The sequence below is a fragment of the Bufo gargarizans genome, chromosome 1 (assembly GCF_014858855.1).
Source record: "Bufo gargarizans isolate SCDJY-AF-19 chromosome 1, ASM1485885v1, whole genome shotgun sequence".
In the NCBI taxonomy this organism is placed as follows: Eukaryota; Metazoa; Chordata; class Amphibia; order Anura; family Bufonidae; genus Bufo; species Bufo gargarizans.
The window spans coordinates 153,492,629-153,517,373 of record NC_058080.1 but is presented as its reverse complement, the minus strand read 5'-3'; the positions used below and the strand labels follow the sequence as shown (position 1 = coordinate 153,517,373).

General features: G+C 42.6%; 1 protein-coding gene across 6 annotated transcripts in view; it reads left to right on the top strand.

The window, feature by feature from the left end:
- The window catches only part of FAT1 (FAT atypical cadherin 1), a 241,129-nt gene extending 216,665 nt beyond the window's left edge, over positions 1–24,464 (top strand). For 3 of the 6 annotated variants that reach the window (XM_044299767.1, XM_044299760.1, XM_044299775.1), the window contains exons 22-29: positions 2,779–3,241; positions 4,639–4,792; positions 4,884–4,994; positions 7,222–7,856; positions 11,184–11,318; positions 18,247–18,306; positions 20,201–20,236; positions 22,965–24,464. In XM_044299767.1, the coding sequence (XP_044155702.1) occupies positions 2,779–3,241; positions 4,639–4,792; positions 4,884–4,994; positions 7,222–7,856; positions 11,184–11,318; positions 18,247–18,306; positions 20,201–20,236; positions 22,965–23,596 (2,226 nt within the window). In that variant the 3' untranslated portion in view covers positions 23,597–24,464. The remainder of the gene's footprint in view (positions 1–2,778; positions 3,242–4,638; positions 4,793–4,883; positions 4,995–7,221; positions 7,857–11,183; positions 11,319–18,246; positions 18,307–20,200; positions 20,237–22,964) is intronic. The other 3 variants (XM_044299794.1, XM_044299802.1, XM_044299784.1) reach the window with 2 other exon arrangements.
- Positions 24,465–24,745: the final 281 nt, after the last annotated feature.

Genomic DNA, 24,745 nt, shown 5'->3' with positions numbered 1-24,745 from the left:
CCCAACTGTCACATGTCAATTGTAGCTAGCAGTGGCGTACATAGAGAAGTAAGGGCCCCATAGCAAGGATCAAACCAGGCCCCCCACACAGGACAGAAGGGTTTCCGCTTAAACCTATTAGCCTTAAAACGATTTTGTTCCACCGCCTCATTTGCTCAAAGTTGTTTCTTTAGAGGGTAGAGTCCTGACCAAGTTTTCACCCCCAGTAGAAGAGGAGATGATCCAAACTGGGCCCCCTCCTGCCCTGGGCCCCATAGCAGTCACATGGTCTGCCGCTATGGTAGTTATGCCCCTGGTAGCTACTGACATGTCTGCATTCCCCGTGTAATTCTGCAGCATCTTTTCATATAACTTTATGTTTTGCTGTTCCTCTATTGTTAATGCAAAAAGTTTCTGAATTGCAATCTGCAAGGTCCAACTGGGCGTTACCTGTTGGGGGTGTTCCTGCACAGTCCGACATTAGCCATGCAGTGGTGCCAGTGTTGGACTATGCACTGACGCACCCCAACTGGTAACACTCTTTAATTGCAGATTGCTGGCAAGTCATTCATAACAGGAAAATTGAAGGATGACACAACATTGAGTTATATGAAAAGATGCTGCAGAATTGTTATTACATGGGGATGCATAAAGTTGCTAAACAGATATGTCTGGAGAGGTGACAGGTCCTCTTTAGGATGCCATGAGTACCAGCGACACCCCTGGAAGGAAATAGCTTTATCCCTTAGGACCTAAAGGTGTTTTCCTACTAAGTATATTGCTGGGATAGGAATGTCTGAATGCCAGACCTCTACAATACTACAGTTTTGGCTGACAGAATGTAGCAGCATATCTTATAAATATGCTGGACCATTAGTACATAGGTATACTCAGTGGCATAACAAGAAATGACTGGGCCCCACAGCAGATTTTTGAACGGGCCCGACCCCTAAGCAACCCTCTCTTCCTGTGCATTCCCCACTCTTGCATCTATTCGATTTGCTCTCTCAGGCCAGGCCAGGCAGCCTCTCCATCCATTTCTTACTGGGTCACTGTACATAAAGTAATTTTAGAATACTCTTGAGGGGGCCCCGACAATTTTTTTTTTAGTCTTCCTCCTGGATGGGCCTGTTCTGAGTATGGACTCCAAAGCAGCCACCTCACCTGCTTTCCCTGTAGCTATGTCAATGGGTATACTCAGATTTTCACTAAACACTTAGGGGGTCATTTATGAAACTGTTGTAAAGTAGAACTGCCTTAGTTGTCCATAGCAGCCAATCAGATTCCAGCTTTCATTTTGGACAGCTCCTTTGAAAAATGAAAGGAGGAATCTGATTGGTTGCTATAGGCAACTAAGGCAGTTCTGCTTTACAACAGTTTCGTAAATGACCCCCTTAATATTAGTACCTCAGCAGGCAGAAGAGAAATTGCACTTCACATGAACATTCATTCAGCCAATTATCGACGTGTCTAAACTCACATCTTTCATGTTAACATTAGAATCATTTACATCTCCTCATATAAACAGGGGATGTGCTGCCAACAATGTACAAACTTTTGGGGGGAGGAACAATCTCACTAATGATCAGGTGTTCCCTACACATCAGCGCATATAAAAGGCCCTTTAAAGCACTAATCAACTTGTTTTAGAGTCAATAGCCACTAGTTGCCAGAACATGCTGACAGAACCATAGTTCATCAGGTGCCCAGAGGCTGATTCCAAAGTAACTACCAACATGGCCGAACCTGTTGTCTCTCTTGACACTAACGACCACTGCAACGAAGCAGAAAGATGTCAATATTGTTGTAAGGCCTCGTTCACATTTCCATGTCCATTTGACGTGGAGATGGAAAATGAATCCGTGTTTCATCCGTGAGGGATCAGTGTTTGGGCTGTGTGTCCATTTTTGTCCCCTACGTGTGTAATCCATATTCCACGGACACTGCTCAGCTGAAAATTAATTTCCAGAGCACCTCCTATCAGTGGACCTGGTCCATGAACGCGGATGCCATCCATGTTATATCAGCGGTTCTGCATCAATGACCAAAGTAGTGCATGTCTCTGTGATTCACACTGATGTGTGAACAGAAGCATTAAAATTAATGGACACATGTGCTGTCCATGGAGAACATGATTCACTGAAGTGTGGATGAGGCCTAAGCAAATTAAAATATAATTACCACATTATCACATCTGATTTACTAATATGGAGCCAATTTTCGCTTTTGGTGGAAATCATCTTTCTATACCATTGATCTGTTGCTTGGTCTGTAAAATGCACCACTCTCATCATAGTTTCCAACAGTCCTGAACATGCTGGGACTGTCCCTAATTTTCATTTTTCAGAGACATTACCTGCTAATTCAGGCTGTCAAGGGCTACAAATGGTGGGGGCTTATGCAAACACCATCCATAAGTGGCCAGTCCTGGGTGGGTTTGGCATTCCCAGGACAGGGCTTAAATAACCTGAATTTGCCAACTACCATGTTGGTAAGTATGAACCTCAGGGGCAGTGGACATTAAATAGAGTTAGCCATCACAGATTAGTCTTCTAGACTGCTGGAAATAGCCAACTACAACACTGGGCCCCACAGAGTTTGATTGGAGCAGCAGTTCACATGCATGACTGACCCCCTATTCAAACAAGAGGCATAGGACCTCAGAAGGTAGAGGACCCCCATTGATCCTTACCACCTAACCTTAGAATATGAATGCAGTTATAAGGGTTACGTATAATGTGCAGTTTGATACGCTCATTGAAACCTGTTCTAATCTCATGAACTCTTGCTGTCTTTTAGATTCATGGTGGAAAGCTGCAGTATAAATTTGATTGTGGCAGCGGTCCTGGAATAGTGTCTGTTCAGAGCATCCATGTAAATGATGGCCAGTGGCACACGGTGTCATTAGAAGTGGACGGTAACTATGCCAGACTGGTCTTGGATCGTGTCCATACTGCATCCGGCACCGCACCAGGAGCTCTGAGGACACTCAACCTTGACAACTATGTGTATTTTGGAGGACACATACGTCAGCAAGGTTCAAAACATGGAAGAAACTTGCCGATTAACAATGGTTTTAGAGGTTGTATGGACTCTGTTTATCTCAATGGCCAGGAGCTCCCGCTTCATTCTAAGTTAAAGAGCTTGGTACATATAGAAGAATTGGTGGATATTTCTCTAGGATGTTCTCTGACTGCTGCTGATGCCTGCTCTGGTAACCCCTGCCACAATGGTGGGGTGTGCTCCCCCTTGCCCAGTGGAGGTGAGTCATTCTGGAAATGGGGTTCCTTATTGTTAATGACCCGACTATGTAGCGTAACTGTGCTTCTTTGTGGATGTTATTTAATACTCTTCATAAGAGGCTGTATATTCCAAAACTGCTGATTACCAACTGTACAACCTGTTCCCCTTTGTGCAGTAAAATCTAGATTAGAAAATCTATCTTTAGTTTTTATCTAGAGCCTCGCATAAAATCAAACATAAAAGAACCGATCCTTCATTTTAATAGCGCTATTGTTAAAATATTAATAGAGCCAGAATACCATACTGATTTTATTTAAGGGAAGGTGGAATGAATGCAGCGCATGGAAAAGATCAGTGCTGTACTCCACAAAATCCGAATTGATGAGGGTGCGACAAAGGTTCACATCCTCAGCCTAAATAATGGATTAGGGGTATTTAGAATGCCATTAAAATATGGTCTCCAAAACCCTCAGCCACGTTATATGTCATCTTTATGGTGTACGAAAAAGACTTTAGCTCGGATCAGCATTTATTCATTAGGATGGATGGATACTGGCATCTGGATTTTCCTATCACATTGATGACAGCTATTCATCTACTTTTGAGAAAACCTCATGCACACGACTGTATGTATTCCGCGGTCCTGAAATTGTGAATCCGCAAAGCACGGAAGACGTCCGCGTGCAGTCTGCCTTTTTTGCGGACCTATTGACTTCAATTGGTCCATAGTCCAAGTATAGGACATGTTCTATCCTTTTGCGGAATGGACATATGTTTGCAGAAAGCACACAGATCATTTGCCTGCAGAATGCAGACCATGGACTCTTTGAAGTCAATGGGTCCACAAAAGACATGCGGACGGCACACGGACCTCTTTTGGATTTTTGCGGATCCGCGATTTGCCGACAGTCATGTGCATGAGGCCTTAGTGCAAGGGCCTTGTTAAGCATAAGGGCGGGTTCGCACTCGCATTAGAGTTGACAGGACTATTTTTTCCGTCATTTATAACGTTACCAAACGGAGCCTTAATATGTGCCCGTAGAAATGTATTAGGACAGAGCAAAACGGACTGCCTCTCAAAGGGTTCAGTTTTTCATTCCGTCCTAAAATTCAGTTATATTCCGTTATGACTCTATTATAACGGAACCCTATAACGGAATTCCATAACACGAATGTGAACCCGCCCTATGTCCGTTATTTGTAGTGCTTCCAGGTTCCTGGCTGGAGCACTTACCTATTAGTTCACTAGCTATATCAGCCATTAATGGAGACTGCTGGCAGTGTAAGTAGCTTATGTCCATAGAACCCACAGTAAGAAGAGTTATGTATCTCCAATGAGCCCATATTGGCATTTCCCCAGAACTCTGACTACGCCCTGGTGCCCGTTAGTCACCCGCTGTTTCTGCTTGTTCCCAGGTTACTACTGTAAATGTACATCATTATTTATGGGCACGCATTGTGAGATTCCCATCAATCCCTGTGCCACCAACCCGTGCCTGTATGGCGGAACCTGCATTGTGGTGAAGGACGACTTTTTCTGCAAATGCCGAGGTGAATACAGCGGCGAGAGGTGAGTTTATCATTTTCACTATTTTATGCTACAAGAGACGATAGATGAGCGACGCTCACTTACTGTACATTAATGTTTCCTTCTATTGCAGGTGTCAGTTGGGTCCTTACTGCAAAGACAATCCATGTAAGAACAGCGGTAAATGCATAGACAGTTTGGACGGCCCCGTGTGTGAATGTGAAGGTGGCTTCCATGGAGAAAGGTATAGAATGGCGTTGCCATTAATGCTGTCAGTCTTATTAGTTCCTATACTTTTCACATTGTTTTATAGATGACCTCTCATTTTTCCTGACATGCCCATTATCGTCAATATTTGTATTCCCCATGAAATAAGAATTCTGGAGCATCCCTCTCTTATACCTCCTAGTAAATTGACACTTTTCCTTGTCAAAGGGTGTGTTCCTATACAGTTTAATACTGTCAGCAGTGATTGTGTAGGAGTGTGCACCCCCCCAAACTTGTAACCCCTGGTTGTCAATGTATTTATACGTTTCTAGGAGGAATAAGAGAGGCAGCTCAAGTAATGATGCCTTGCCATTGTTATTTACTATACCAGACATCAGGAGGGCTGACCAATGCTCTTTAATACTAATCGGTTGTCAATGTATTCATCAATTTGTAGGAGGAATAAAAGAGGAATGGCATATAGCACTTCTAAGAAAAGATGCCTTGAATTATTTCATGTGGATTACAAGTATTTACTAAACCAGAAGTCAAGGCTGACAAATGCTCTTCAATGCTAAACGTTTATTCATTAAAAGGGTGGTCCTATCAGGCTAGGTCATCAATATCAGATTAGTGGGGGTCAGACTGCAGGCGCCCCCTCCGATCAGCTGTTTGAGGGGGCTAAGTGCCGTGTCTTCTGCACAATTTAGGCCCCATGCACACGGCCGTGTTTCACAGCCGTGTGCGGGCCGTGGAACCGCGGCCTGGATCCCTCCTGAGAGCAGGAGTGCACAGCATCACTGGTTGCTATGACGCCGTGCGCTCCCTGCTGCCGGCACAGTACAGTAATACACTGGTATAGATCATACCAGTGTATTACTGTATAGCGGCGGCAGCAGGGAGCGCACGGCGTCATAGCAACCAGTGACGCTGTGCACTCCTGCTCTCAGGAGGGATCCAGGCCGCGGTTCCACGGCCCGCACACGGCTGTGAACAACGGCCGTGTGCATGGGGCCTTACCTGTATGCGGTCTGCTTTGTAGTGGTGGTGCATGCAGGTAAACATTTGAGAGGATGCAGCACTGACTAGCATTGAGCGAATCAAAGCACCTGAAGTGGACTTTGATCAGATTCGCCACAAAGTCGAATTCCCTCACGCTTCGAAGTAACGAATCAATTTTCGAAATTAAACAAAAAAAAAAAAAGCATACTTACTTCATTCATTTGTGCGCAAAGAGGCCACTGTGGCCATCTTGATTGAACATGCCGCACAAAATCGTTCACGCGGTGACGTATGATGTCACTACACCAGCCGGTGTGATGATGTCACCGCGCAAAATCTCAAATGTCTTCAATCAAGATGGCCACGGTGGCCTCTATGCAATCAAATGGATAAGGAGTTTTTTAGTTTTTTTTTAACCGGATTAACCCCTGAAGTCCCTCAATGTTAATCTCAGATGAACTCGGCATCTGAGGTGTTCAATGACGGGGGGCCGCGCCATCGCCATTCCTCATCATTGCGCTCGCTACATACAAAGAAATGTGTTTTGTGATGAAGTAATTAGTCACGATACAAATTTCTTGTCAGCAGCCGATTTGAATTTTCCATAACTTCACTCATCTCTAGTCGCAACCCCTTCAAACTGCTGATGTTTTGCAGTCAGACCACCACCAATCTGATATTGATAACTTAATCTGAGGATAGGTCATCAATGTCATGAAACCGGACGACCCCTGCTTCTACAGGTCTAAACGTAGTTTCACACCAGCGTTGGGAGATCTGGCAGGCTGTTCTGGCAGGGAGCAGTCCTCCGGGTCTCTCTGGATCCTGTAAGCCACTGCGTTCCCATCCAGCACACAGCGGTTTTCATCCGGCCAATTCAGCTGGATCTCCACCACTCCCCATTATAGTTTAATGGGGCTGGACGGGAACGCAGTGGCTTTCGGCAATGCCTGATCCAGAGACACCAGGTAGGCTATTCCCTGTCAAAGCAGCCTACCGGATCTCACAATGCTGGTTGAGAGGTTGAGTTCTATAATGTAGCTTTGAACTTCACCATTCAGCAATAATTGCCTGCAGCACATTCCATATGTATATATGTGCTGGGTGAGCTGCCCTCATGGTAGTTTATAACGGCACATCAGCCACTGAAAAAGCAACATTCGAAAGTGGGACTTCCACACAAGCCATATTCTGATATGAAAACCTTAAGTATAATTCACATGCACAGCTTTACTTATCTTCATTCATTTGTATAATTGTAGGTGCCTAACTGACATTGACGAATGCCAAGATAACCCATGCTCTAATGGCGCCCTTTGTGAAAATACCTATGGCTCTTACAACTGCACCTGCAGTCATGGATATGGTGGAACGCACTGTACAGACACTGCCTTCAACAAATATGTCTCAACCTCCTGGAATATTAGCCTGGCTGAGGTCATTGGAATTATTGTGTTCATAGCAGGGATTTTTTGCTTTGTTGTGATCTTTGTCGTCTGCAGAGTAGTATCCACTAAAAAGAAGAAGAAGAGGCAGCAGAAAGCTGAGGACAAACACTCCGGGACTACTTCAGCATTTTTACATCGACCATTTTTAGATCCTAAAGTGAACAAAAATATCTACCCAGACATTCCACCCCAGGTGCCAGTCAGGCCCATATCCTACACTCCAAGCATTCCAAGTGACTCTAGAAATAACCTGGACCGAAACTCTTTTGAGGGATCCACCATTCCAGAGCATCCAGAGTTCAGCACTTTCAATCCAGACTCTGTACATGGACATAGAAAGGCAGTAGCAGTTTGCAGCGTTGCTCCAAATCTGCCACCTCCACCTCCATCCAATTCCCCATCTGACTGTGACTCCATACAGAAACCAAGCTGGGATTTTGACTATGATGGTGAGTAGATATCTTATTGTATGCACCTTATAGCTTTGTTTCTGTCGTATTGCATGTTACAATGCACTAGGTTTCTCACCTTTTCAGAAATGAGAGTCTTGTGACCCTTATTCCTCCATTCCTAATGTCTGCTTTTCCTGTAGAATTGATTGGAGAACTGGCTGTGCATGCACATGGCTCTTGTTTCCAGAGTCTATAGACAGAAACATCTCTCCATTCACTTGTGTGCAGAAAGTAGTTGCTTTGAATCGTTCTCCTGTAAGATGTCAGCTTCATAGGTGCGACCCACACCTACAAAGCATTTGTGGCAAATCATATGGATATGCTATAGATGTTCAGGATAAAAATCTCTCTCTAAGCAAAATTAGGTCATTTATGGCTAAAGAGTAAATTTGTGTGCATTATGTTCTCCCTTACCTGCCTATATAGTGAAATTCATGTGGAAGCGTCCTTTCACAGAGGAATAATTACGTAATTTTGAGTTTCATAAAGTAAAGGATGTAAGCCCACCAAAGGTACCTGCAAATTATTCAAAAGAAGCTAAAGGAGGCCGGTCACCCAGTGTCCGCTCACTAATCACTGCCTGAGGTCAGTCTTCCAGTGTCCACTCACTAATCACTCCCTGAGGCCGGTCACCCAGTGTCCACTCACTAATCACTGCCTGAGGCCGGTCACCCAGTGTCCACTCACTAATCACTGCCTGAGGTCAGTCTTCCAGTGTCCACTCACTAATCACTGCCTGAGGCCGATCACCCAGTGTCCACTCACTAATCACTCCCTGAGGCAGGTCACCCAGTGTCCACTCACTAATCACTGCCTGAGGTCAGTCTTCTAGTGTCCACTCACTAATCACTGCCTGAGGCCGATCACCCAGTGTCCACTCACTAATCACTCCCTGAGGCCGGTCACCCAGTGTCCACTCACTAATCACTGCCTGAGGTCAGTCTTCCAGTGTCCACTCACTAATCACTCCCTGAGGCCGGTCACCCAGTGTCCACTCACTAATCACTGCCTGAGGCCGATCACCCAGTGTCCACTCACTAATCACTCCCTGAGGCCGGTCACCCAGTGTCCACTCACTAATCACTGCCCGAGGTCAGTCTTCCAGTGTCCGCTCACTAATCACTGCCTAAGGTCAGTCTTCCAGTGTCCACTCACTAATCACTGCCTGAGGCCGGTCACCCAGTGTCCACTCACTAATCACTGGCCTGAGGCCGGTCACCCAGTGTCCACTCACTAATCACTCCCTGAGGCCGGTCACCCAGTGTCCACTCACTAATCACTGCCTGAGGTCAGTCTTCCAGTGTCCACTCACTAATCACTGCCTGAGGCCGGTCACCCAGTGTCCACTCACTAATCACTCCCTGAGGCCGGTCACCCAGTGTCCACTCACTAATCACTGCCTGAGGTCAGTCTTCCAGTGTCCGCTCACTAATCACTGCCTAAGGTCAGTCTTCCAGTGTCCACTCACTAATCACTGCCTGAGGCCGGTCACCCAGTGTCCACTCACTAATCACTCCCTGAGGCAGGTCACCCAGTGTCCACTCATTTATCACTCCCTGAGGCCGGTCACCCAGTGTCCACTCACTAATCACTCCCTGAGGCCGGTCACCCAGTGTCCACTCACTAATCACTCCCTGAGGCAGGTCACCCAGTGTCCACTCACTAATCACTGCCTGAGGTCAGTCTTCTAGTGTCCACTCACTAATCACTGCCTGAGGCCGATCACCCAGTGTCCACTCACTAATCACTCCCTGAGGCCGGTCACCCAGTGTCCACTCACTAATCACTGCCTGAGGTCAGTCTTCCAGTGTCCACTCACTAATCACTCCCTGAGGCCGGTCACCCAGTGTCCACTCACTAATCACTGCCTGAGGCCGATCACCCAGTGTCCACTCACTAATCACTCCCTGAGGCCGGTCACCCAGTGTCCACTCACTAATCACTGCCCGAGGTCAGTCTTCCAGTGTCCGCTCACTAATCACTGCCTAAGGTCAGTCTTCCAGTGTCCACTCACTAATCACTGCCTGAGGCCGGTCACCCAGTGTCCACTCACTAATCACTCCCTGAGGCCGGTCACCCAGTGTCCACTCACTTATCACTCCCTGAGGCCGGTCACCCAGTGTCCACTCACTAATCACTCCCTGAGGCCGGTCACCCAGTGTCCACTCACTAATCACTGCCTGAGGCCGGTCACCCAGTGTCCACTCACTAATCACTGCCTGAGGCCGGTCACCCAGTGTCCACTCACTAATCACTCCTTGAGGCCGGTCACCTAGTGTCCACTCACTAATCAATGGCTGAGGTGGGTCACTGGAGCAGCATCAGAACACCTGCAGGATGGGATCTGCATCAGTGAATAATGAGTATTTTTATTTTTAACCCCTTCTGTCCCTTTTTAGAACAATTTTTCCCCTTAAAGAACTCCTTTATGGGCGGATATTTTACTAGGTTCATATCTTAGGTGTCTCAAGTTGTATACATTTTTATAGGCTTTCCTTACTTTTCTTCTGGGGCAAATGGAGGAACAATATATGTAAATTAATTTGTAACTCCTTGACCAGTCAACCTCCATTAAATTGTTTTGTTCTGTAGGTGGCAAAGTGTCTCTACAGGACCACCTCGCTCCTACGTAATGGTCTACGTTGTATTGCAGTGTTTTAAAATGCTCAAAGCTGACCTAGTATGACTAGTCTTGTTCAACAGGGCCCAAGACGTAGACTCTAAAATGTTACAGACTTGGCTGTAATATCAGAGCTTTTCTACTCTCATATGCTCTCATTCCTAATTCATTGGACTGTTGAGCACTTTACTATGAGTTTTGTGGTTTTTTATGCTTTATTCATAAGCTTAATGTCTGCCAATACAATTTACACTTAATTATATATAAAAGATTTGTTTGTTGGATGTTTGGATGTTTTTTTTTTTAAGTTGGCTTCTTCACAGGTTGGAAACTGAATTCTCTTATCTTAGATTTCAGAGGGGTAATATTTACAATTTTGCAATATCCATGTATTCTCTATCCCATTTATAAGAAGGCAATAACACCCCGAAGGATGATACTCTCTGTGGTACACGTGTAATCTCAACAAACTACTGAACCAAATTGCTTTTTTCTGCCTTGGAGATTTGTTCTCTGTGTTGTGTCATTTCAATTACTATTTCATTTGAAAGTAATTCTGTGATTGTTACTTTGAAACATATTTTAGTGCTGCTTTGCTTGAACTGAACATCAACAGAGGGCCCTTTGGGAAATGATCAAAGGTAGATCTTATTAATTGAGTGTCCTTAACATCGTGACATTGTCTGTTTTTTTCCCGCTTTCAGCTAAAGTTGATCTTGACCCATGTCTTTCAAAGAAATCTCTGGATGAAAAGCCTTGTCATCTCTACAATCCTCGGGAGAGCATGTCTGAGATTCAGTCTCTTAGTTCCTTCCAATCAGAATCCTGTGATGATAATGGTATGTATGAGGTTTTATACTTGCAGAGGTATGCATATGACATTCGATGTATTGTATAACTCAGCTGGCCTGTGAAAGAAAATGTCATTATTCCTCTTAAAATTGTGACCTTGTCTGGTAAAGCTCAATGTCCCCAAGCACTGTATGTTTTAGAACTTCATCAAGTATAGGTGAAAAGTTAATAACGTATTAGGATAATTTAAAGTGAACCTGTCATCAGTGTTATGCTGACCTCACTGAGGGCAGCATAAAATAGTGACAGAAATGCTGATGTCAGCGGTGTGTCACTCATCAGCTAAAAGTATGAGGTTGCTGAGAACCGGCATCATAATCATTGCAGCCCAGGCCTTGAGAAGAGTCAAATCTACCTGAGAAGAGTCCTGGTTATCCATAATCTCCTGCTCTCCCCGTCCATCTGCTGATGATTGGCAGTTCTCTCCTAGAGAGAAAGCGAGAAAACTAGGTAGAAGACTGTCAGTCATCAGCAGGTGGGCAGGAATTCATGAATAACCATGACTCTTCTCAGGGGGCCGGGACTCTTTTCCAGGCCCAGTCTGCAATGATTGTGATGTTGGTTCTTGGCAACCACTTACTTATAAATGACAGACCGCTGAAATCAACTCACCTGTCTCTACTTTATTCTGCCGTTAATATGGACAGCATAAAGTTGATGGCAGGTTCCCTTTAAGTGGCACCATCAAGAAGCAATCAAACACTCAAAGGGATATTCCCATCTTGTAAAGTGAAGGAGGTCTAAACTTTAGGACCCCCAGCCAATGCTGAGAATGAAGGGGCCACTGTGTTGATTTAGAGCAGTATCCTATGTTTTACTGGCCACCACCTGTGCAGGAAAAAAGAGTGAAGAGGACACAGCACTAAATTAAAGTAACACTGCTAAAATTAGAATTTTTTTGTGGGAGTGCTACTTTAAAGGGTTTTTTTTTTCAGTAGAAATGCTTTTTACAGGTTCCCGCAGCATGTCCCCTGAGACCGAACATGCATACCTACTGTACCTGCTCTGCGCTGCATTATTGGTTTACACTGCCTCCACTCTCTCCATATTGCGGGTCCCCTCATTGTTTACATCTGGTTGGCATAAGCTGCTGCAGACAATGACTGGCTTCAACGGTGATGTGGCCACAAGCAGTATGTCACCGCTAAAGCCAGTCATTGGCTGGAATGGTGCATGTGACCATACCCCTAGACAACCGGATGTAAACAGTGCCAAGACGATGGATAGCGTTGAGCACTTGTTAAAAAAAAAAACTTTAAAGGGAACCTGTCACCGGGATTTTGGGTATAGAGCTGAGGACATGGGTGGCTAGATAGCCGCTAGCACATCCGCAATACCCAGTCCCCATAGCTCTGTGTGCTTTTATTGTGTAAAAAAATTATTTGATACATATACAAATTAACCTGGGATGAGTCCGGGACAGGACTCATCTCAGGTTAATTTGCATACGTATCAAATATATATATTTTTTTTACACAATAAAAGCACACAGAGCTATGGGGACTGGGTATTGCGGATGTGCTAGAGGCCATCTAGCAACCCATGTCCTCAGCTCTATACCCAAAATCCAGGTGACAAGTTCCCTTTAAGGCTGCAAACACCATCATTCACCTCTACCCTACAACTTTACAAGATGGGAATACCCTTTTAAATGGGTTTTATGGAACATAAACAGTGGTGGCCTATCTTTGGTTATCAGTGATTGGTGATGGTCCCATTGCAGTAAATAATAGTGATTCTGTACATAGTACTGCATCTCTGTCCCGTTGATTTGGATTGAACTGAGCTGCCATACCAGGCACAGTCACCCATATGGACAAGAAACTGTGCTGTGTAAACAATGAAATGGCTGTAGTATCTGCTGGAGATATTCAGCTTCTTTATTCTGCTAATGGGTAGGGTGCTGAGGTTCAGACCTACACCAGTCAAAAATGAATTACATATCCTAATGATCCCCCACCGATCCTGAGAATGAAGTGGGCCACAGCTTGGAGCCATACGCCCCATACCTCATGTTCAAGCTTCTAGAGCTTGTGGTTTGAGGTTAATTTTAGAGACCTCATAGACATTATGCTAAGAAAACTTCAAGTGAAGTGACAGAATGATGATTTACAGTTCAGTGGTATAAAGTGCTTCTACCCAGGCTCTTGTATAAGAGCTACTCGTCTTGATTACTTGTTAATTAGACCTTCTTGTTAAGGTTAAATGCTGGCACACAAGAACAGATGCAACCTCATTTCTTACTTTCCTTCTTAAGGGTTTTGCTGTTAATCATGCAGTAATGCTTGCTCTGCTTCTGTAATCACATGCCGAACTATGAAAAATGACAAGTTTGTAGCATTTCTCCAGCCTTAGAAGTGAATACAGCAATGACAAAACATGCACACGACCACTCCATTCACACAGGGGACTTGAGGACCCCCGTTTCATGATTGGGGTGGGTGTCCCAGAGGTCGTACCCCCAGCGATCCTACATTTATCACCTATCCTTGTGATGGATGATATTAGTTGTTGATTGGAAAACTGCTTTAAGGCAGAAGTTGCCTTTTCTTGTGGGTCTTACGTAAAGATGTCTCCTTTCTCTCTCATGCTGCGGCCACAGTTCCTATATGGATCAAATCACCCCTGAGCGAGAGCAGAGTTTGACAAGGGGCTCATTGTAAGTTTGATGGAATTTGTAATAAAGGAAGCAGTTAAAGATGCAATATATATATAGATATATTACAAACAACCTAACCATGGCCCTAGAGCAGATGTAGCAGAACTGCATTGCTCAGGAGTCATGAGGGGTATGGAAACAATCAGCGCTCTCTACCTCATAATGGTTTTCCAGCAGATTTTAGTACTCTCTATTTATTGCTTAGTTCTAAATTTATTCCATGTCCCTAAGCGATATAGATTTTCGCATTATTTACCCATGCTTAATGCTTAATTTGGATTTTTAGAAACACTTTAGTATTATATATCACTGTGACCTATAAGAACTGGGTCCTAGATATGAGAGAGTAAATTTATCCGAATACCATAACATTTCTAAGAATGTGATGCTGCTTCCTTCATTACTTAGTTGGGTTTCTCATAACTTTATATACAGTACATAGTTCTCTTTTGTTTCTCCATTTCGAGTCCATGTGTAGTATTGTGATTCCTGGTGCTGTGTTTTGTGATTGTGTATGGTGATTACTTTATTTTTTTAAGTATAAATATTAATAAATGATAATGAATAATATCTTAAATGGGATATCCCCTTCCTTTTACTTTCATGTATTCTCCTAGGACAGACCATCAATATCTGTTTACCGGCTGTTACCTTGTAGCTCCAATGCCAGAACTACACAGATCCGTCTATTGTGTAGTGGATAGAGATGGTTGCTGCAGGTGTAATACAGAGTGTCGGACCCCCGCTAATCAGATATTGATGGCCTATCATGAGACTAGTTCATCAGTATAAAAGGAGTGGACAACCCCTTTAAGGTTGGCATAGAAATAAACGTGATCATGATCTAGTGATCAGAGCTATAATATTTGTATCTGTGATGACGGTCATTGGCGTAGCTAGGAATGACTGGACCCCACAGAAAATTTTTGAATGGGGGCCGTCCTCCCCCAGTTATTTTTTTGTGACCCCTTCCTTTCATGCCGCCCCCATTCCTGAGGCTAGTAAAGATCGCTCTCTCAGACCAGGCCCGGCAGCTATTCCATCCATTTTCTATACTGTCTGACTGTCACTGTATATAATATCATTGTGTAATACTGTTGAGGGGGCCCGGACAGTCCTCCTCCTCCTGGATGGTCCCCTTCTGGGTCAGAGCCCCAAAGCAGCCGCTTCCCCTGCTTCCCCTATAGCTACGCCCCTGATGACGGTCCAGGGATTCAGACCAGCAGAAATGGGATCAGCCTGAATGTTTACAGAATATTCACAATATATTTCTATTCCCTAGATATGTAATATTTAAACATGCTTTTTACGTTCTCCTCGCTGCTTGGGGGCCAGAAGTGGGGCCAGGACTTCGGCTCCAGCAAATTTACTATCTTTTATGCCTGAAAACAGGAGTAGTTTTCAGTCCAGGCGCACGGACTGTCAGAGGTGCACCTGATCTATGATGAGGCTCATGTCTTGTAATAAATTAGGCAAAGTATCCGGCAGTACAGGGGGGAACCAAGGACTGGTATAAAAAGCAGGTCTTTGTAAATGACCCCCAATATGTATTTTTCTGACCTTGTGGAAAGGATTATTACTCCCAACGTGTTGCCACTGAGAAATACCCCTGTTGTTATATCTACTGCATTTGTATTTAACAATAAAAGCTCAATTTCTTGAGCACATCATCCAGTACGTACTGGAGTTGTATATGGGAAGCACACCACATCTGACGTTTTTTGCACATACCAAGTACGGTAACTTTTGTTCCGGCTGAAGGTTCTATCCCAAAGCGATAATCCAGAGGTTCCAGCACCCAGAACTCAAAACTGAGTGAGATCTACATACCCTAAATAGGTCTGTGTCTGACACATGGGTAATTGGATAGCTCCTCTTGCCACTGCGGCCAAGCCACGTCCACCCACAACATCCTATGGTCGGACAAGCTTGCAGTAAAATTTGAAGCCATTGGTTTCCGGGGGGGATGGTGGTGTGGCTTGGCCGCGTGCGTTCAGCAGCACCATCGGGCTGTACCTTAAAGAGATCACCCTAGGAAGTGCTGCATCTTTTTATTTTTTATATTCAGTGTCCAATTCTTTGCTTCTTGGCCCCATAGTGCATTGTGTACCCGCCTGTAACAAATCCCCCAGACCTGTTCCCCCACATTACATAATCAGATACATATAAAGGTGCCGTTTTCCATCAGAAGCCTACCTGTTCTGAATATCCACAGGCCGTTCTACGTCACATTTTGTTTGTTGATGTCATACATTATCACAGTGTTGTTTTGGTAGGTTTTCCTTTCTTGCTGCTAGTGATTTATAGAAATGTCATTTGCATGCTCTCATTAGGCTGAGTTCACACTTCAGTTATCTGGTCAGTTATTTCAATCAGTTATTGTGAGCCAAAACCAGGTCAAAAACACAGAACAGATGCATATCTTTTCATTATAGCTTATCTCTGAGGAGGCCTCACTACTGGCTTTGGCCCTCAATAACTGATGAAAATAACTGACCAAATAACTGAAGTGAGAACTCAGCCTTATTGTAGTATTAAATGTGGTCCTGAACAGTTTGCAGTATTTAAGATCTCTTACATTCATCTATCTCCTTTAGTTTCAGTCATTTCATGTATGTGTTTATTGGGCCTTCTCTTCTTACAATACTGGGGTGTATAGTAACACATTATTATATTACAGGAGTATTACTTCCACCTATACTCTTCAATAGGAATCTGTGTAATAAAATGACAAGCACATTGGCATTCGCCATGCTGTTCTCTTCCCTCCATCATCCATACCAAAAATAAAAAGAAACATTAATGGATAATGGATGAGATGGAAGGAGGGATAACCATCTCCAACCAGATCCCACTTCTACAGAGATTCCAGTTGCATCCTATCCTACAGAAAGACAAAAAAAAAAAAAAATCGGTCTATTCAATTTTTAAGGCCTACAATGTGCGGACCGCACATTGCCGGCACTAATAGAATATGCCTGTTCTTGTCCGCAATTGCGGACAAGAATAGGACGTGTTCAATTTTTTTGCAGAACAGAAGTGCGGATCCGCAATTCCGTGTCCGGGCAGCACATTGTGCTGCCCCATAGAAATGAATGGGTCCGCAATTCCGTTCCGCAAAATGCGGAACGAAATTGCGGACGTGTGAATGGACCCTTACTGATCCCCTGAATCTCCAGTTACGACACTTCCCAGAATCCCCACTGGTTTCTTTACTTCCTATATCTGCCGACATGGCTCACCTAAAATAATTAAAGGGTTTTTTCAAGTGTTTAATACTAATCACTAGTGTTGGTCGAGCACCAAAGTGCTTGTGTGCTCTGGTGCTCGAGTAGAACACTTCCTGATGCTTGGGTGCTCTACTGAGCACCCGAGCACAATGGAAATCAATGGGAGAACCCGAGCATTAAACCAGGCACCCCCTGCTCTGAAGAGGGGAGGGTGTCGGGACTAATAGTAAGTTTTCCTATACAGCAGAAGTCTCATATTTTATTTTTCTTAAGCAACTGGCCATGCAGCTCTATAGTGTAGTGGTTAACATTCTTGGCTTTAATGGAGAAGGTTGTGAGTTTGAATCCCGTCAGAAACTTTTCAGAAATAGAGGCTAAATTAGATACACTGACGTGAGCACACTGGTGTTTGGCCAAGCATGCTCGCCCAACACTTCTAATGACCTATTCTCAGCAGAGGCCTGTGGTGGCTAACCTCTGGCACTCCAGCTGTGGTAAAACTGCAACTCCCAAGATGCATGCTTGGATGTTCTAAGAACTCCATAGAAATGAATAGAGCATGCTGGGAGTTGTAGTTTCGGCACAGCTGGAGTGACGGAGGTTAGCCATCACTGGCATAAGTCATCAGTATCTGATCAATGGGGGTCCAACTCAGATCAGCCATTTAAAGAAACCATGGAGCTCCGTTCTCATGGCCTAGGTGCAGTGAATTGAATGGGGCTGAGCTGCAATACCAAGCACAGCTGATACCCAATGGACTGAGCTGTGCTTAAAACAGCTTATCAGCGGGGTTGCTGTGCTTCACCATACACCGATCACAAACTGATGACCTATCTTGAGGATAGGTCATTAACATTTAACACTCAGACAACCCCTTTAAATATCTGTACAACCCCTTTAAGATCATGCCCGTAAAACTAGAGCTACATCTTCTGTGATAGTAGGCTAGAGTATGGTCGATGTCATTTCTTGTACAGTTTCCTATAGGCTTGTTTTAATGTGTTTTTTCTTCTCACCTTTTACAAGCTTCCATTGTGACAGTAATACACCTTGTCAATGCTGTTGTTGACTCGGTGGAACTTGAAGGTATATATGTGTACATGATACTATTGCTGTGCTTTACCTTCTGGCTGCCTAATTTATTGTATAGGACAAATGTGCATGCCTTTATATGGATGCCTGTTCGTCAGTGTGATAACATTGTTGCTCATTTCTGTGTATACGTCCTATTATGATGTGGTTTTTGCCTAGGTCGGTTTTATTTGCCTAGTATGCTACTGTATATATGGCAATGTTTCCACGTGACTGCCTTTTCACAGGTAAAGAAAAACATTTTTCTGATGAGATGTCATATGGTTGTGTATTTACCGTGTATGACTGTTTATTTCCAGTAAGATTTAAAGTTGTGCTTCTAAATCACTGAAAACTATACTCAGAGGATGGTGTAACAGATGCTCCGCTAATTTGCTTGGAGACTGTAAAATAAATAAATTGATACAAATTCTTAGCATGTCAGGGAACACATTGGAGCTGCCATTTCAACTGGAATAAACTCCACAGCGCAAGCTCACCTAAGGTGCAACATCTTGAGCTTCCACTAGTAGCCCATCTGGACTTTTCTTGACTTCTTCGTCTTATATTGGATGTCGTGAAAGAGGCAGTCATTCTGGAAAACATTCCCATGGTTGATTACATTACTGTTCCTATGTTATGTGCAATGCATTTATCAGTTACTAGTCTTAACGGCTATGTACACCTTTGGGGGCAATTTTTTTATTATTGCATTGTACTCATTTTGAGCTAAAATTAATTTTTTTATTGGTCTTTGTTAACAATATGGAATCCTTTTTTGTGTACAGAGCTGACATGCTCTACTAGCTGCCTGTGGATTTTCTGTCTTTTCCGTCAGATCAGGAGCAGACTGACTCCTTATCTCTGCTCTCTGACATTATAAACACTCATTATAGCCCAGTTCTTACCTTAAGGATAAGAATGTGGCTTAAATAAGTGTCCATAACCTCTTAGTAGTTTAGAGATAAGGTTTATTATTTGACCTGCACAAAGTGAAAGTTCCAGTCACACAGCTAGAAAAATAGTTAACCCTTTGTGACAGAATGGCTCAATATTTTTAATAAAGGCCAATTGAAAAAATAATTTTTAACCAAAAATGTGTAAAATGCAGTCATAAACAAAAATTCCCTTTGAAGGTGTACAAAACCTTTAAGGTACCTTTACACGAGAGGATGATCGGTACGACTGAGCGTCAAACAAGTCGTTTCTTGGTGTAGTGAATGTTTCAACAATGACCCTTTAGACGTGCCGATTATGGTTCACACAATCATAATTTTGATCACATATTCTATCATTTGTAAAGCAGACTGTTGCATTTACACTAAGGCAGTTGTAATTGCGCGTGCAGTGAACAATTCCCATTTACACGTATGAAATTGTTAACGTGCAACGATGATTTTTGAGCCCGCACAAACAACCTCACCAACGAGAAATCTACCGATTGACGGTTGTCACTCTATTGTTCATTGCTTTTACACGGCTCAATAACCATGCAGTTTCGCTCAACTTAACAATAATTTATACGATAGTCGGCTCATGTAAAGGTACCTTAACCCATGTAGCCAGGTGTCGTTACCGCCGATGTTCTACACCTTAATGAACTTATTTATGGCCCAATAAAGGTGTTTCCTGGAAGTTCAATACTTATTTACAGCCCAATAAAGGTGTTTACTGGGAGTTCAATATTGATGATCTGTCCTCAGGATAGGTCATCAATATCTGATTGGTGGGAGCTTGACTCTTCCACTTTTCTATGTACCCCGGTGTGTGTGTTAGATCAGTGCAATGCATAGGTCAGAAACTGAAATATCTGACCTGCTTTTGGGAATGACTTGCTGTGCATTTAAACATGTGTCTGCCGACATCTAATGTATTATATTTTCTATTCTTTTCAATTTTGCCTTCAAAGAGTCTTTTGCACTTTCTGAAGTCAGGAACTCAAGAGGTGACTCCTGCATGTTGCTGTTTACTTGATACTAATCATTCAACTTATTTTTTTTTGCAATTTGTTGCTGCTTTTTTTTTAACCTTCACTTGCAGCCTCGTGTACTCGGACCGTGTGGTCTGCACAGTGTGTTGCTGTGTTATTATATGTTTTATGTGTGTGATGTACTATATCGCAGAACATTGTTGTGTTAGCTATTCACAGACAAAAGTACTGACACCTTCAAACTGGTTATTCTTACTGACTAACAAGATCCAGAGACCTTCCAGAGTGGGTCGCCCATGAAATAACAATTCCGGAGCAACTTTTTTTTATCATAACTCTATGTTGTTCTGTTCATCTGTTTTCAGAAGTTTATGAATAAAAAAGACAAAAACCTCCTAACAATATGATTAAAGGACAGGTGCACACTACCATAGCTGACATGTCAAAACAAACACTATGGAAGAGATTTATCAAACTGGTGTAACATAGAACTGGTTGCCCATAGCAGCCAATCAGATTCCACCTTTCATTCTTCAGAGCGCCTTTGGAAAATGAAAGGTGGAATCTGATTGGTTGCTATGGGCAACTAAGCCAGTTCTACTTTACACCAGTTTTGATAACTCTCCACCTATATGCAGCAGCACTCTGCTCCATGCACAAACACTGAAAACATGGCTAAATTGGAATTTCATTTGTGCTATACCTAGTATTAGAGTTGAGTATCCGAAGTGGACTTCGATCCGAATTTCAGGAAAACTTTGATTTGCCGAATTTCTTTGTGCTTTGTGTTCACAAATAGTGTTGGGCGAGCATGCTCGGCCGAATACCAGTTCGGCTCAAGCATCGCTATGCCTTGCAGATCCCATCAGACACTTTTCAGAAATAGAGGCTAAATTAAATTTATATATTTTGTATTTTTTTTGTAATTCTAAACATGTGTAATTACTAAAATATAAATATATAAATATATATATATAAATTCTAAATATATAATAATATATGTAAATATATTATGGCTAAAAACTTATATATGTTGAAATTAAATTTTGCCTCTATTTCAGAAAAGTTTATGACGGGATTCGAACTCCCAACCTTCTACATTACAGCACAGAATGTTACCCACTACACTATAGAGCTGTATGGCCAGTTATGAAAAAAAAAAAATAATATTAGACTTCTGCTGTATAGGAATACTTCCTACTAGTAAGTATTCCTATACGGCAGAAGTCTAATTATTTGTATTTTTTATTTTTTTTAAAGCAACAGGCAATGTAGCTCTATAGTGTAGTTGTTAAGATTCTTGCCTGTAATGTAGAAGGTTGTGAGTTTGAATCCCGCAATAAACTTTTCTGAAATAGAGGCTAAATTAGATTTAAATACACTGGGTGTCCCCAAGCACTGACTCTATATATGGAGTCAGAGCAGGGACTGCTAAGCCGAACTAGAGTCCCGACACCCTCCCCTCTTCAGAGCAGGGAGTGCCTGGTTTAATGCTTGGGTTCTCCCATTGACTTCCATTGTGCTCGGGTGCTCTGCACTTTGATGCTCGACCAACACTAGTCAAAAATCTATTTTTCCTGAAATGTGGTAAAAAAAATACTCACCTCATCCATTTGAGCATAAAGAGGTCGCCATGCCACGGCCATTTTAATTGAAAATCCTGTGCAAAATATAGTGCACGGTGACCTATGATGTCACCACGCGGGCCGTAATTGCGTCCGCCAAAAGAAATGCGTTTCATGATGAAGTAATTCGTCACTAAGCCAATTTCTTTGGGAAATTCGGCTAAGCAACCAAATCAAACTTTTCTAAACTTTGCTCAACGCTATTTTGTATACATAAGAATTTGCAGCTCTTAACGCACATTTTTTTATCAGAATTGTGTCGCTCCAATCTACCAGTGGTAAGGTGGCTTTTTCAGATGGGGAACTACACTATCAGACTTGCCTCTTCTGGGACTAGGCCTACAAAATTCATAAAATTTGACAAATGAGTACAACCATTGTCCTTGTCAAAAAAGTATGCCCCTGCACAGTGTGATACTCTCAGCACAACTGTGTATAGATACACCTCCAGTAGGTACCATCCAGTTCTTAATACATTTATAGTAATAGAGGAAGGTTGCTCCTGAAATGTTATATCACAGAGAATGCAAGTATTTAGTTTAAGAAACGTGTCTAGAGAGCAGACTGTTTAAGTTCTGCTTTGCAGAAGGTATTAATAATATAAAAATATAATTGATAGATTTTGAGTCTCCTCATCTAATGGGAAAAGCATTTCACATGTCAAGAAAGATATGCAAAATTCTTCTCCGCTGTATCTTGATTCTCTGTCTTGGAAACCTAGTTGACAACCAGTATAGCTACAATTTTCAGCCCCTTTAAAAGGTGATGTCCAGTATTGCTGCTGGGGCAGGCAAATTTTTCTTTCAATGACATATGAAAGATGGGTGACAACCCCTTGGAGAATGTGAATGGTGGCCATATTTGTTTTCAAGCAACTGCCCATTAATAGATATGGCTCAGAAAAAGATTTATATGTCTTTTCAGAAGGTGACAACCCAACGACATATTCCTAGAAGGACGGATTTAGTGGGGAGGACCTTAGACTAGTTGTCATGTCAGCTTTTTTGGTTAAAGTAAAGCTTTGCATGATAATACATTCTTCTATATGTGTATATGTGCTTTTCTTCCTACGTTTGTATTTTTATTTACTCGTATACATTTTGTCTGTGTCTGTACAGGTTATCACTGGGATACTTCAGACTGGATGCCTAATGTCCAACTGCCGGATATTCAGGAATACCCTCATTATGAAGTTGTTGAAGAACCTCCTCCTCAGTACACAGACCTAAATGCCATTGATACAGATTATTACCCTGGTGGCTATGACATAGAGAGTGACTTCCCACCTCCACCGGAAGACTTTCCATTGTCAGACGAACTTCCACCTCTGCCACCTGAGTATGCGGAACAGTTTGATTCCATGCAGCCACCAAGTGAGCTGACTACTATAGGCAGCTTGGGTTCATCAACAAAAAGTAGTCAGAGATTCAACCTGAATAAGTACCTTCCACATCACCAATATCCAGTGAGTAAGTCAGAACCTCAAACCTCCACCAACGGAGATGGCAATAGTTACAGAGAGCCTTATGCTGCTTCTTACATGTTAGGGTACAGTAGAGACTTTCAAGTCCCCATGGTGGACAACATGTCCATGTCAGGATACACTTCCGCAGCTTCATGCACTGATGTGTCTGCATGCTGTGAAATGGAGTCTGAGGCCATGATAAGTGACTATGAGAGTGGAGACGATGGACACTTTCAAGATGTGACAATTCCTCCCCTAGATTCCCAACATCACACACAAGTTTAACACCATAAAAAGTGCCTGGACGTCTGTCAGATTCAACATTTCATAGTAAAGTTATATCTATTCATTATGTATTATTATTTTGTTTTCATCTTTTATTCTTTTTGTTTTGTTTTATGTAGTGTTACTTTGTGGCTTTGTTAAAAAATAATAATTTGATGACATCTATATGGTATAGCCGCAGTGCGTCATGCCAAGTCAGAGTAGTGTGTACAATGTATTTCATTCCCAGATATACAATCATGAGGACAAATAGACCATTTGGGTAGGCTATTTCCACTCCATGTTTTTAGTTCTTATGTTTTTTTGGTTTGTCATTTTAATAGAACATACCACTGCATCATGGTAGCATGACATCTGTATTTATAAAGTGTGAACCATAATTGTAACGTTCTTTTTTTCCAAATGTAAATGTAATGTACAGCTTTGATTTCAATAGCATTAACTAGATTTTGTAGATATTTTGTGGATTTCTTTTCCTTTTTAACCATGAACTATTTCAAGGTTTTCCTTTCTACTAGTTTAGCATATTGTTTCAATACCCAGGGCTTTACTGTATCTCTATTCCACTGAGGTTTTGACTTCTGAATTTCCAGGTACATTTGCAGTAACAACTGTATATAAATGAGAGTAAGCCTGATGCTGCAAAACAACAGCAAGAGATATCTTTATCTGAGAGTATTTTAGATTTTTTTTCCCTTCTTGGAAAGTGAAATGGGGACCCACTGCATACCTGTTTAGAACCAAAATCACCATGACACGGTTTTTATGGTGTCTGTATATTTGTGATGCAATGGTCTTGTAAAGGTTTTTACTGAAAACTACCATTAGCCAGTCTTTCTTACTGACAATAAATTATTTTAAAAAATCATGGTCTTGTGTTCAATGCATTATTCTTTGAGTATATCTTGTCATTTTACCAAGCAGCCACTAGATGTCAGGATGCGACCACAGTACGAGTTTCCAGTCTTCACTTTCCATTCAAGAACTTTACATTGTGTCACACGCAAACCTTGGTCAACCTTGTCCCTGCAAAATGCAGATCAGAAAATATATCTGTAAATCAGTGTTTCCTTATGACAAAAGAAGCCCTGATTGGGATTCTTGTGACACCCTTATAGGGTTAAATTAAGGTCATACAAATCATAAATA